This window comes from Hyaena hyaena, unplaced genomic scaffold (genome assembly GCF_003009895.1).
Source record: "Hyaena hyaena isolate Hyena2069 unplaced genomic scaffold, ASM300989v1 scaffold_331, whole genome shotgun sequence".
Taxonomy (NCBI): Eukaryota; Metazoa; Chordata; class Mammalia; order Carnivora; family Hyaenidae; genus Hyaena; species Hyaena hyaena.
Window position 1 is genome coordinate 1418110 of NW_024080965.1, and position 12922 is coordinate 1431031.

General features: G+C 35.1%; 1 protein-coding gene across 1 annotated transcript in view; it reads left to right on the forward strand.

The window, feature by feature from the left end:
* Window positions 1-12922, forward strand: part of ERLIN1 (ER lipid raft associated 1) — a 39422-nt gene that overhangs the window by 16971 nt on the left and 9529 nt on the right. Inside the window, exons 8-9 of the mRNA XM_039249291.1 lie at window positions 6929-6987; window positions 8849-8940. Of these exons, the coding sequence (XP_039105222.1) occupies window positions 6929-6987; window positions 8849-8940 (151 nt within the window). The remainder of the gene's footprint in view (window positions 1-6928; window positions 6988-8848; window positions 8941-12922) is intronic.

A 12922-nucleotide genomic window follows, 5' to 3' on the forward strand; every position in this document is an offset into this window, starting at 1 on the left:
GTAATGGTTATAAATCAGTGTAAGAGTAAGATGTTAGTCTCAGTAAGATTATAAATGAGAATTTCAGTATAAAATGAATAATCTATCAAAATAGATGTTATATATGATTAATAGATAAACTGATTGGATGAGTATTGCTATAAGAGTTTAGAGTTAGAGAACATTTCAAGAGAGTCTGCCTGGAAATGACTATGACCGAGTTGGGATTTTAGATGGGTTTGGTAGAGTTATCAGGATTTATATAGGGGGAAGGAATAAGGAAGGTATTTTAGGTGAGTGGAATTGCCTGAATAAAAGTAAGATAGCAGGTGAATTTGGTGGTAGTGGTGGTGACTGTAGCATTAGGAGATAGAATGGAGAGAGGTTGTCTGCCTGCTTGTGGGTCAGTGTATTTTCCGATGGGGTTGAAATCCATAAGTAGATTCTAAAATTAATTTTGGTGGATCATGACCAGCATTTTAAATAAAATGAAATTGAAGAGGAAAAGAAATCAGAGCACAGGACATGTACTAATAAGTTTGTCATTCTGTGAAATTTTTGTTTCTTTTATGTAAGTATGTAGGTGTTTATATTGGGTGTCACTGTAAAATGCATGTCTTACTGTGGTCATTCATGGTCAGTAACATTTAAAAGGGTGGCTGTAGGTCTGGATTCCCTGAGAAGTGGTAATAAAGCTTTTCTAGTGTCCTTTCTTAGAGTTTCTAGGAGATCGACTATTGTGGTGATGAATGTTAACTACAGCTCTTTTAAAGAGAAAACTTTCTTTGGTGTCACATGTCTCAAGTGTCGCACCGTTGAGAATGTACCTTCACTGTGAGTGATCATGTGTGATCTCAGAAACAAGATTCTTAGATTCTCCTCAGGTTTTTACTTGGGAGATATAGCTCATTCTTCTTAACAGCTGCCTAGAATTCTTTGCCTTATATTACATAATTAGTTCTCTGTTGCCAGTTTTTTGCTATTAGTAAGCAATAAGATAGTGAACATTCTTCACACATCTCCTTGTTATGTACAAATCATCTTTCAAAAACCTATGTAAGTCTGTATTTTTACCAGCAGTATATGTGAATACTTGTTTCTACATACGCCTCACAAGCATTTGAGACAATTAGACATGCTAATTTTTGTCATATGGAGTAGTATTATATCTCCCTTTGATTTGCATTTCTTTAGTTATTAATGAAGTTGCATCTTTTGATTTTTTTTCTTTGGCTATTTTTTCAACTGCCTCTTCATATCTTTTGTCCACTTTTCTGTTGTATTGTTTTACTTTTTCTTACTGATTTGTGGTTCTATTTTGTATACTCTGAATATATTCATACAGATGTGTTCTATATGTTATAGAGAAATTGGGTATTGGGAAAAGGATGAATAATAAAGTGAAATTCACCAGTAGTCTTACCATTGCAGAGATAACAGTTGTATTTTTCTAGATTCTTCTTAATCTAGAGGAGCATATATTTGTTTATAGGTAAAAATAATGTTAAGCTAAAGTAGAATCATACCATACCTACTTTTTTTCATTAGCAGTATATATAAGCATCTTTTCAAGTCAAAAATATAGATTCACTACATCATCACCTTCAGTGGTTTTACTTAATTAATCTATGGTTCCAGTTTTTACCGTCATACATGTTGCAGTGACAGGCTTATACAAAAATCCTTCCCTTAGAATAAATTCTTTTGTTTTTTTTCCAGTTTATTATTTTTTTAAAATTTGAATTCAAGTTAGTTGAAATACAGTGTAGTTTTGGCTTCAGGAGTAGAACCTAGTGATTCATCTTTTACATATGACACCCAGTGCTCATTCCAAAGAGTACTCTCCTTACAATAAATTATTAAATGTAGGATTGATGTGGGGCGCCTGGGTGGCTTAGTCGGTTAAGCGTCCGACTTTCGCTTAGGTCATGATCTCGCGGTTCGTGGGTTCGGGCCCCGCGTCGGGCTCTGTGCTGACTGCCAGCTCAGAGCCTGGAGCCTGTTTCAGTCTGTGACTCCCTCTCTCTCTGACCCTCCCCTGCTCACGCTGTCTCTCTCTCTCTCCTAGAAATAAAAAAATAAAAAAAAAAAAAAAAATTTATAAAAAAAAAAAAATGTAGGATTGATGAGTTAAAGTGTATGCCCTGTTTGAAGGCTTTTTGATACATATTGCCAAATGGCCCCTTTCAAAAAATTTTAGTATCGTAACATTTGTCATCATTAGTGCTGGTGAACTGTAGTTTCCTACACATTAGATTGTGAGTGTACCCAAATAATTAACATGCATGCTGACTCTCAATCCTTTTAGAGAAATTATTCTGATATTTTCTATTAATTATTGAGGTTGAATGCCCTAGGATATTTATTGGTCATTTGTATTTCATTTGTGAATTATGTTAATTATTACAGTTCTTAAATGTATGGGAAACATCTCTCCTAGTTTTTTTTTTTACCATTTAATTCTACCCCTCCACCCCCTGGCGATTCTGAAGCTTTAAACTTATGTAGTAATTTTAGTATTTTTTTCTTTATGGTGCTTTGTAGTGCTGGCATACTTTAAGCCACTTTCAGCACTTTATGATATAGAAATTTAAATAAAATTGGAAATTATCTCATTTTTCTCTGCTTTTACAGTTGTGTTTTTAGATTTAGACCTTTGGGCACCTGGGTGGCTCAGTCGGTTAAGCATCTGACTTTGGCACATGTCATGATCTCATGGTTTGTGTGTTCGAGCCCCACATTAGGCTGTCTGATGTCAGCACAGAGCCTGCTTTGGATCCTGTCTCCCTCTCACTGACCCTCCCCTGCTTGCATTCTTTCTCTTCCTCTCTCAAAAATAAATAAACCTTAGGGTCACTTGGGTGGCTCCATCGGTTAAGTGTCCCAACTTCAGCTCAGGTCATGATATCACAGTTGCTGGGTTTAAGCCCTACATGAGGCTCTGTGCTGACAGCTCAGAGTCTGGACCCTGCTTCAGATTCTGTCTCCCTCTTTTTCTGCCCCTCTCCCATTCACACTCTGTCCCTCAAAAACAAATAATTGTTAAAAAAATTTTTTAAATATATTTAAATATTTAATTCATCTGGAATCCATTGTGATGTCAGTTGTGAGGTAGGGCTCCAATTCTCCATCCCCCAATTTGGTAGCAACAAGAATTACTGAATAGGGGCGCCTGGGTGGCTCCGTCGGTTGAGTGTCCAACTTTGGCTCGGATCATGATCTCACGGTTCGTGGGTTCGAGCCCCGCATCGGGCTCTGTGCTGACAGCTAGCTCGGAGCCTGGAGCCTGTTTCGGATTCTGTGTCTCCCTCTCTCTCTGACCCTCCCCTGCTCATGCTGTCTCTCTCTCTCTCTCTCTCTCTCAAAAATAAATAAAATATTAAAAAAAAAATTACTGAATAATTTATGCTCCCATCTCCCTTGTTTGAAATGCCATTTGTACTGCCTGCTAAATCCTGTTATGTAGTACTTTTTCTTTTTTTTTTTTTTACTTTGTTCCATTGATCTTTCTGTTTCCTATTCATTCATTAGTGTTTCAGCCCTAAATCTTTCCCCAGCAAATCTGCTGCTTCTCCCTTGCTTTTTCCTTCTTGTTAGTAATGACCCCTCTTTCTCTTCAGACTAATCTAGATGTGGGAGGCATCTTTGACAATGCTCTCACCCTTGACATGTAATCAGACCCCATGTCCTGCTGATTTTACCACCAAAATCCATGTAAAACTTCACTCCTCCATCTTCACTGCCACCTCCTTAAGCCAAGCCACCATCTCACACCATCTCACCTCCTCTCATGTTGCCCCACTTTCACTTTTACCTTTATCTACGTCATTTTCTGCGTGGCAGTGAGAAGGATCTTTCAAGTTTAGTTGTATTTATTTGATTTTATAAAAAAAAAGTTACTGAAAGATAAAATGTCGCTTTGTAATACATTTTTAAACCGATTGATCAAGATCTCCATTGTTTTGGTTGCTTAATCTTGTCATAAAAGTTTCTTACAAGAGCTGGAATGCTCTTTTGGAATTTCCAGGTGATTCATCAGCCTTCTTTAACACATTACTGTATGTTATGATAATTCAACTTTTATTCACTTTTAAATCTTGTGAGATATATTATCTTTAAAAAAATTTTTTTTTAACATTTATTTATTGTTGAGAGACAGAGAGGGACAGAGCATGAGCAGGGGAGAGGCAGAGAGAGGGGGAGACACAAAATCTGAAGCAGGCTCCACTCTCTGAGCTGTCAGCATGGAGCCTGATGCCAGGCTCTAACCCACGAACCGTGAGATAATGACCTGAGCTGAAGTCATATGCTCAACCAACTGAGCCACCCCAGGCACCTCTGTTATCTTTTCAAAAATAGTGGGCTTTGATATTTCTGCCAGCTTATTCTTCCAGATGAGTTTTCATTATTGATATTTTCAAGCTATATCAGGTACCTAAATTGGCATAGAAGTTTAAAAATAAGGAACATAATTTATGGATTTACTTAGTCATATCATCATGTTTGTTTCTTTTAGAATTTCTGACCTAGGTGAGAAACCTATATCTGAAATTAAACTAATACTCATGGATTTACTGAATTTTAATGCTGTTTGTTGTCTTTTTGTGCATAAGCATTGAGGAATGGAAATGATTCTTGGTGAATTTATTGTGTATCTACTGTCTCTAAAAATTTTTTTGGGTTAATTTCCTTGGATTTGTTTGTTGTATATGTGGTATAAACATTTAACCAAAAATGCCCCTTTTTAAAATTTAAATGCAAGATACATTGCCTGTATGTGCAGTGTTATACAACAGATCTTTAGATCTATATATCTTACTTGACTGAAACTTTATGAGTTTCCTTAGATTTTTTATTTATATAATTATGCCAAAATAAAAATCTTAATTTAACCCTCCACAACCTAGTGTTTCCAGTCTCCAACTCATCCTATTTTAATTCTTCACATAACACTCATAGCTATCTGAGACTTTTTTATTCATTTAATTGCTTTTTGTTGTTATTTTCTCCCTTTAAAATTTTCAGTTTCATGAGAGCAGTCTCACCTTGTTCACTACTGTGTTCATAGTGCCTACAACAAACAGTACTTGGCACAGATGAGGCACCCAGTTAATTCTTATTATATACATTCTCTGTAATAATCAGTATCTTAATTTTCCCATTGTCTGTATTTATACTCCATTTTTCTTCTTGAACAACTACTGTGGCAAATTTGAGTTATGAAAACATGCATCTTTGGTATTTTTTTCTTATGTTGTATAAGAGAGTGACTATATTATGTGCTGGCATTCTGTTTAAAATATATGCTTAGGAGCACCTTGGTGGCTCAGTCAGTTAAGCGTCTGACTTCTGCTCAGGTCATGATCTCATGGTTAGTAAGTTCGAGCCCCACATGGGGCTCTGTGCTGACAGTTTTGGATATTCTCTCTCCCTCTCACTCTCTGCTCCTTCCCTGCTTGTGCATGCTCTCTCTTTATCAAAAATAAACATTTAAAAAATAAATAAAATTAAATAAGATATATGCTTATAACCCAGCGGTCACTTTCAGATATATTCATCAGCTTTTTTTTACCTCTCTACTTTGTGTGTGTGTGTGTGTGCGTGCGCGCGCGCACGCTTGCGTGTTTTGGACATTGTTCCCCTCTCTCTCTGTCCCTGCCTTGCTTGCACTCTCTCAAAAATAACATTAAAATTTTTTTTTAAATATATGGGCAGTCTCTTAATTAAATGCAAAATGATAGTGCTTCCTCCTGGAGCATATTAAAATGTATTGGTAGTCATTTGTGTTGCTGGTAGTCACATCATGAAATCTGGCATCTCACAAATGCTTGTTAAGAATTTTTATTTGTCTTCTGGATATCTCGTAAGTTGTTCCTTAGGGCCTCACGTGCTCTACCTTCAGCATGTAATGAGTTTTCTCACTACAGCCTCCAACTTCTTACTCTATTTCACTAATTCTTGTATTTGCTTATGATAGCTATCAAATTCTTAACAGATTTGACTGTTATTTCACATGTTGGAAAGGCCGTGTTGCCTAAAAGTTTTTAAAAGTCTTCTTTTAAAATCCTTAAAAGAAGGTTATGTGCATAGAGGCTTTGTATAAAAGTTTAGCCAGTTTTCAGAGGCGAATTAAAACTTTCTTCAGATCAGGAGTTTGTTGTCTGTGTTTGCAATACAGATGGGGGGTGAGTGATGTTTAACTAGTTAAATCAAAAGCTTTTGAGAGATCAGTTCCCTGATGGAGAAGTCAGCCTTCAAAAAGCTTCACTTTCCAAGCAGGTAATCTTAATTAATCTCAAAGTACACTATGGTTAGGGAAACAAAGTGTCTAGTAAACAATGTCTAAAAAAGACAAGTCGGCTTTGTTCTAAGTGAGTTTCTAGGAAGAAAGAATGTAAGCTGTTAACTGGTATTTGTTTTCCTTCAGCTTTGGACTGTTTATGTATAGCCAGTATTGAGTGATTACAGGTTTAGGAAGTGGTAAATACATTTACTGTGTGCTGTTATTAAGTTGTATATACTGACCTGAACTTTGTTTGCTTTTATTTTTGTTGTTGACTGTTTCCTACTTTACAATTTAAATCTTGGAATTTTGCTTTCCTTCTGTTTCTTTGGTTTGCATGCCTGAAAAGGAAACAAAAGTATCCAGCTGAAGAGCTTTGTAGAAGTCTTTAAGGGAGGACCTTTCCCCTAAAGGAGTTTATTTCCTCAGTGGATAGGAGTGGCTTTTCCTGTTGCCATGCATTTTTTTAAGGAAGCAAGAAGCAGCCTATCTTTGATTCTTGGTGTGATGGCATGAAAAACAGATTTTCTAGTGGAATCTCCACACGTGTTAGTAGGCAGCTATGTCATAGTTGTTTTATTAGTTTCATATGAGGAGTTTTTCTGTAGATTTAGTTTGAAGATTTATTTTTCAAATATACTTTGGCTTTTCACTTTTATTTTTTAGGCTGTGCGTGTTACAAAACCCAAAATCCCAGAAGCCATAAGAAGAAATTTTGAGTTAATGTGAGTAATATGTTTGGGAGCCCAATATTTTTTTAGGGCTGTCTACTTATTAATATACCAGTGTAGAGAAAAGTTGTATATGAGATATTACACTCTGGGGTGGGGTGTATATCTATTTTCCATTCTTTAATTCTAACAATGTTATCTATTCTTGTGTCTTAATTCTCTAGATTGTTATTAGTTTTCCCTTTATATATGAACATTTCGGGAGCAGCTTTAGAGGCTAAGGATGCAGTTTGCTATAGAACTATTGTTGGAAGGGTAAGGAACTATAATTTGGACATGAATATCTTGAATTAAATACTAATAGAGAAGAGAAGGAGTCCTGGCTGGTAAGGTTGAAGGGAGTGCCTATATTGTGTCACTGTGTTGTACTGGTAAGAATAGAAACACCTTATTGGCATAAAGTTTGATTTTCATCTTTATGTGGTTGTGTATCCAAAATGACACCTAGGTCTTTATAATTTTCTTTGGGAAGCTTTGCCTTAACTGACTCCTGGTAGTCTTCTCTTTTGTGTCCAGGGCTGGCTGGGAATGAGAAGTTACTTGCTTGACATGAAATTCATTTTTAAGTGTTCTGAAGATCCATATTAGGGGAATACCTATTGTAGTTGAAATGGCAGTATTATTATTATATGACGGGTAGTGGAAAGAAAAAACAAAAGTCTTTAGGAAATTTGGCTGGTATTTTAAGAGGAAAAAATATGAAATGCTGGAAAAATAACTTTGCACAAGTCAAGAATACAACAGATTGTATAAGTATGGGGGTCCAAGAAGTAATAATACTTTTTCCTGGGTAATATACTGCTTAGTCCTTACTGTTCCCAAGTCTGTATCTTTCATTATGCAGAGTTTTATTTTCTCTTTTCATTTGTAGAAAAGGATCTCCTCTTTTGAAGCTATAAAGCACAGAGTGTCAGGCTGGGTGGATCATGAGTCTGATCCATTGGTATAAAAAATTTTTTAAATTGATGGCTCAGGTTATCTAAGGCTCTCAGTATGATAGCTTCTCGTGATGGAAACATGAAGACTGTATGTTCTCTGCCTTCAAATAATTTGTAATCTCCAGAATGCCATTTTATGTCTTTATCCATTTTGGCAGGAGGAAAGGAGAGATCTTTAGGGGGAAATGTTTTGGGGAAACTCTTGGAGTTACTTTTCAGATAAATCTGGCTCTTTTCTTTCCTAATTTTATAGACTGTTGAAATCCCAGAATTAAAAGCCACCTTGAGATCTAACCTCCCACCTAATAGTAATCTTTTATACACCTTTTTTGCCATCTGGTCACCCAGTCACCACTTGTACATGCTTAGTGATAGGCCAGCCATTTCCATTATTAGAATACTCAGATTCTCAGAAAAGTCTTTTTCATGTTGAGCACCAGTTCCCTACTTAATAACTGCCACCTAATTATATCTTCCATACAACAAACAGGGCCACTGCACAAGAGTACCTGAGGAGGGGCTGAAATCCAGCTCTGTTCTGCTTGCCAGACCATGTACCTAAGGGACTGCATCTGCCTAGGGGTGGTTGCATTTTGCTAATTGGTCGAGTGCTATATGGGCTAGCTGGAGGCCTCAGTAAAAGAAGCATTTATATACTCTGGGTACTTCCAGATCACAGGCCTTTCTGTGATACAGGTGAGACTAAATTCAAATGTATGAATTTGATTCCTTTATCTGGGTGACTGGGCAAATCATTTAACCCTTCAGCCTCAGATTTATTATAAGTAAAATAAGGTAACACCTCTCTTGGCACCGTAATGGATCAGAAAGTTCTTGTTGCAAATGGTTCTCTGACACACCATAGAGTCAGAATTACTGCATATCATTTCTAATTTTTACAATATTTTGCTTCACAGGGAGGCTGAAAAGACAAAACTTCTTATAGCTGCACAGAAACAAAAGGTTGTGGAGAAAGAAGCTGAGACAGAAAGGAAAAAGGCTGTCATAGGTACTTTGATTTCTTTCTGAATTGGATATGTCTAAGAACATGTGTTACGAATTTGTCCTGTTCTTTATCAGTCTGATGATGGATATTGATAAGATCAAATAAGATTGCATCAAACATAGTGGAGAATTCTGGAAACTCTTCTGTTCATTCAGATGCCCTACAGCCTTTAAAAGTAGATGGTGCCAGTACTTAATGAAGTGGTTTGACTCTTGACTATGTATGGCTGCTACTGCTCTTTTTCTCAAGGACCAGGAAAATAGATAGGGTTTTGGGGCAGCTCTAGCCTCTGTGGAGTAGAGTTTTTGTTTGCATACAATTTAAGAATGGGAAGCTTTTTGGCCAAAGCTCGTTTTTATAGCATGCATCCTTGCTGTTGACATGCACTTAGTTTTATCTGGATGAATAGATGCCATCTCCGACAGTACGGCGGGATTGCTTTCACCTTATTTGAATCACAGTGACTTCCTAAACACTCTAGGATACTGTGTGTTGGACTGCCCTCTTAATCTCTCAGTTGTTTGTTCCTTGGGATGCTGAAAGTTTAAGAAGTGTTTTATAAACTATTTCGAATATGCAGAAATATACAGAGAATAATAAAGGCTTAATATATGCCACATTCCTTCAGGTCATATTTTCTTCTAAGAATAAATTTATATATCTGTTGGAAAGCCCCCCCCTTGTCTGGTCCTATTTCTTGACTATCTTCTCTGAGTAGCTTCTATTCTAAAGCTTATGTAATCTTTCTGTCCATATTTTTATATTTTTATTATAACTGTGTAATAATAAACAATTCGTAGAATTGTCTTAAACCATAAAAATGGTATCAAACTCTAACTTTTATTTCACAGCTTGCCTTTATCTTACCAACATGTTTGAGTTCTATTCGTATTGGTATGTGTAGATACAGTTATTTTTAACTGCTGTGCTTTCATTCTATGAGTGAACCTCAGTTCATTCTGATGGATTACTGTTGAAGAGTTAGTTTCTAGTTTTTCCTTATTATGAACAGTGCTGCAGTAACATCAGTGTATCCACGTATCTTTGTGCATATATTTGGAGCTTTCCAGTGGTAGTGCTCCTCAACATGTAGTGTTGGTCACTGTCCTATATCACTGGCTTTTTGTTTCTGATCCATAATGAGATGACAGAAACTGACACTGAGTGCTCAGAAGTTCTTACAGCATTATATAGTTATTTTGTGTCTGTTGAATCTAATAATAAAAAACTATACCTTGTGTTTTTGTTTTTAATATTTTTCCAAGTAATTTTTATTATAATTTATAAAATATTGTTTCCTAACAAATTGAAATACAAAAAAAAAAGGGGTTGGGGGCTGCTGTTCCATAGGTAGTTGAAGAAGCACTGCTCTGTAATACATGCTTCCAAATAGAATTGCTGGGTCATAGGGTATATACATCTTCAAATTTATAACATACGCTATTGCCAAATTGCTCTCCAAAGTGATTCTACCATTTTACTTTCTCTTCAGCAGGGTCTGAGTTCCAATTCATTTGATGCCATAATGAATTCCCATTTCTGCATATCCTCTTCAATTCTAGGAGTCATTAGACCTTTTAAATTTTATGTCAGTTTGATGGTGGACATGTATCCTATAATTTCATTTTGTATTTCTCTGCTAACTAGTAAAGTTGATTATTGTTTATTGGTCATTCAGGTTTCTTTTTTTGTCTGTGAATTGCTTGTTAATATATTATTAGCCCCTTATTTGATTACTTTTTTTGAACTGATTTATAAAAGTTCTTTGTGTCTTCTAGATTACTATCCTTTCCCAGATTTAGGCATTGCAAATATCTTTTCTTACTTTGTGGCGTTTGAACTTTATGATGTCTTTGACATCCATATGTAGTTAATTTTCATATAATCAAATTCATCAGCCTTTTCCATTCTGATTTGTACTTTTTCTATCCTGTTTAAGAATTCTTTCCCAACCCCAAAGTAATAATTTTATTCTAAAGGGTTTAAAGTTTTGCTTTTCATATTTAAATCTTCAGTCCATCTGGAATTTATTTCAGGGTTTAGTGTGATATTGGAGTTCAGTTTATTTTTTCCAAATAGCAAGCCAGTTAATTTAGGCTATTTATTGAAAAGTTCATTATTTTACCTACTTTTTCTTATGCCACACCTATCATATAACAAGATACTGTATATCATTTGTTCTGTTGCTGGGGTCTCTATTTTATTTTAATTTCATGGTCTGTCCTTCTCCAGAATTACCTTGTTTTAATTACTGTCACTTTTTATGTTAAGTCTTGCTATCTGGGAGAGCAAATTTCTCCTTAACTATTCCTCTTCACTGTTCCTAAATATTCCTGTAATTGTCTTGGACTATCCTAGGCCCTTTATTCATCCCTATAAATTTTAGAACCAGCTCAGGTTCTACAAAATGCTTTGTTGAGGTTTGATTGGAATTACATTACCTATACATGTCAATTTGGAGAGAATCATTTTATTTATTTAGTTATTCATTCATTCATTCATTCAGACTTATACAGAGTCTTATAAATCTGTTGTATTTCTCCATTTATGAGAAATGTCTTTCAAAAAGTATCATAATTTTCTTCTTAAAGTTCTGGCACTTCCTTGCAGATTTATTCCTGTGTATTCCTCAAGCTTTTTGCCATTGTAAGTAGGGTCTTTTTTGAAGGCATATTTTCTTTTTTTAAATAGTTTATTGTCAAGTTGGTTTCCATATAACACCCTGTGCCCATATAACACCCTGTGCCCACAAGTGCACATTTTCTAACTGGTTTTTGTTTTTGTATAAGTATGTTGTTCCTTTTTTGTTGTTGTTTAGCAGTCTTGCTGAAAATGCTATTATTTCTAATAGTCTCTTGTGAGCAAACTATCTTCAGATCAGGACAGTTCTGGTTTTTCCTTTGTAGTGCTGTACCTCTTTACTCTTCTTATCTTCCTGGTTTCAAGGTTATGACTTAAAGAGTTCAGTGTTGAAAAGAAAGGTTGCGTCAAGTATTCTTGTCTTGTTCCTAACTTTAAATGGTTTCAGTGATGTTTGCTGTACTTAACTTTTATCAGGTTCATGAAATTTCTTTCTGTTTCTTGCCTGCCAGGAGTTTTTATCATGAATGGATGTTAAAACTTTTAGAATTTTTTTTCTATATATTTTTTCTAATTTTTCTTTTTAAAGCTTTTAATGTGAATTATATTAATAGATTTTCTGCTTCTGAATTATTTTGCTTTCTTGGGATAAACCTATTTGATCATGATGTAGGAGATGTACCTCAGTGCATTTCTCTATATGTCTTGCTGATCATTTCTTTAAAATTTTTACTTTTATATGTCTTCATTTTTACTTTTATTTTATGAATTTCAGCTTATCATTTTTCTTTGTACTCTTACTGCCAGGTGTTTTGTTTTGGTTTTTGGTTTTATTCTTTTAATGGTTCCACTAGCCTCAAAATGATTTGGAGAACATTCTTCCTTTTCTGTGTTTTGGAACATTTTGTATAAAATATGTTATCTTCTTTGTAGGTTTAATGAACTCTCTTGTAAAAACCATCTTAGTCTACTGGGGTTTGTGCTTTCTTGTATGCTTGTTCTTGGTGGTAACATTTAGCCTGTTGACCTAATTTCTATACTAACTATAGGTCTGTTCAGGTATTTGTTTTTTTAAGTTTGAGCAGTTATATTTTTCTGGAAAATCGTTTCACATCAGAAATTTCAAACTTGGGGACATAAATTTGCAGAATTATCTTATAATTTCTAAAATCTGCTACCAAATGTGCATGCCCCCTTTTCATTCCTAGTATTGTGTTTTTTTGTGCCTTCTCTTTTGCTAGATGAGTTTTGCCAGAGGTCTGTGATACTTTATTCATCTTTTCAGAGAACTACATTTTGATTTGGTTGATTCTATTGTCGCTTACTTTTGAATTACATTATTTACACTTATTTTTATTATTCCTCTACTTTTTTTTTTTTTTTTTGAGTTTTCTTACTGGTTCTT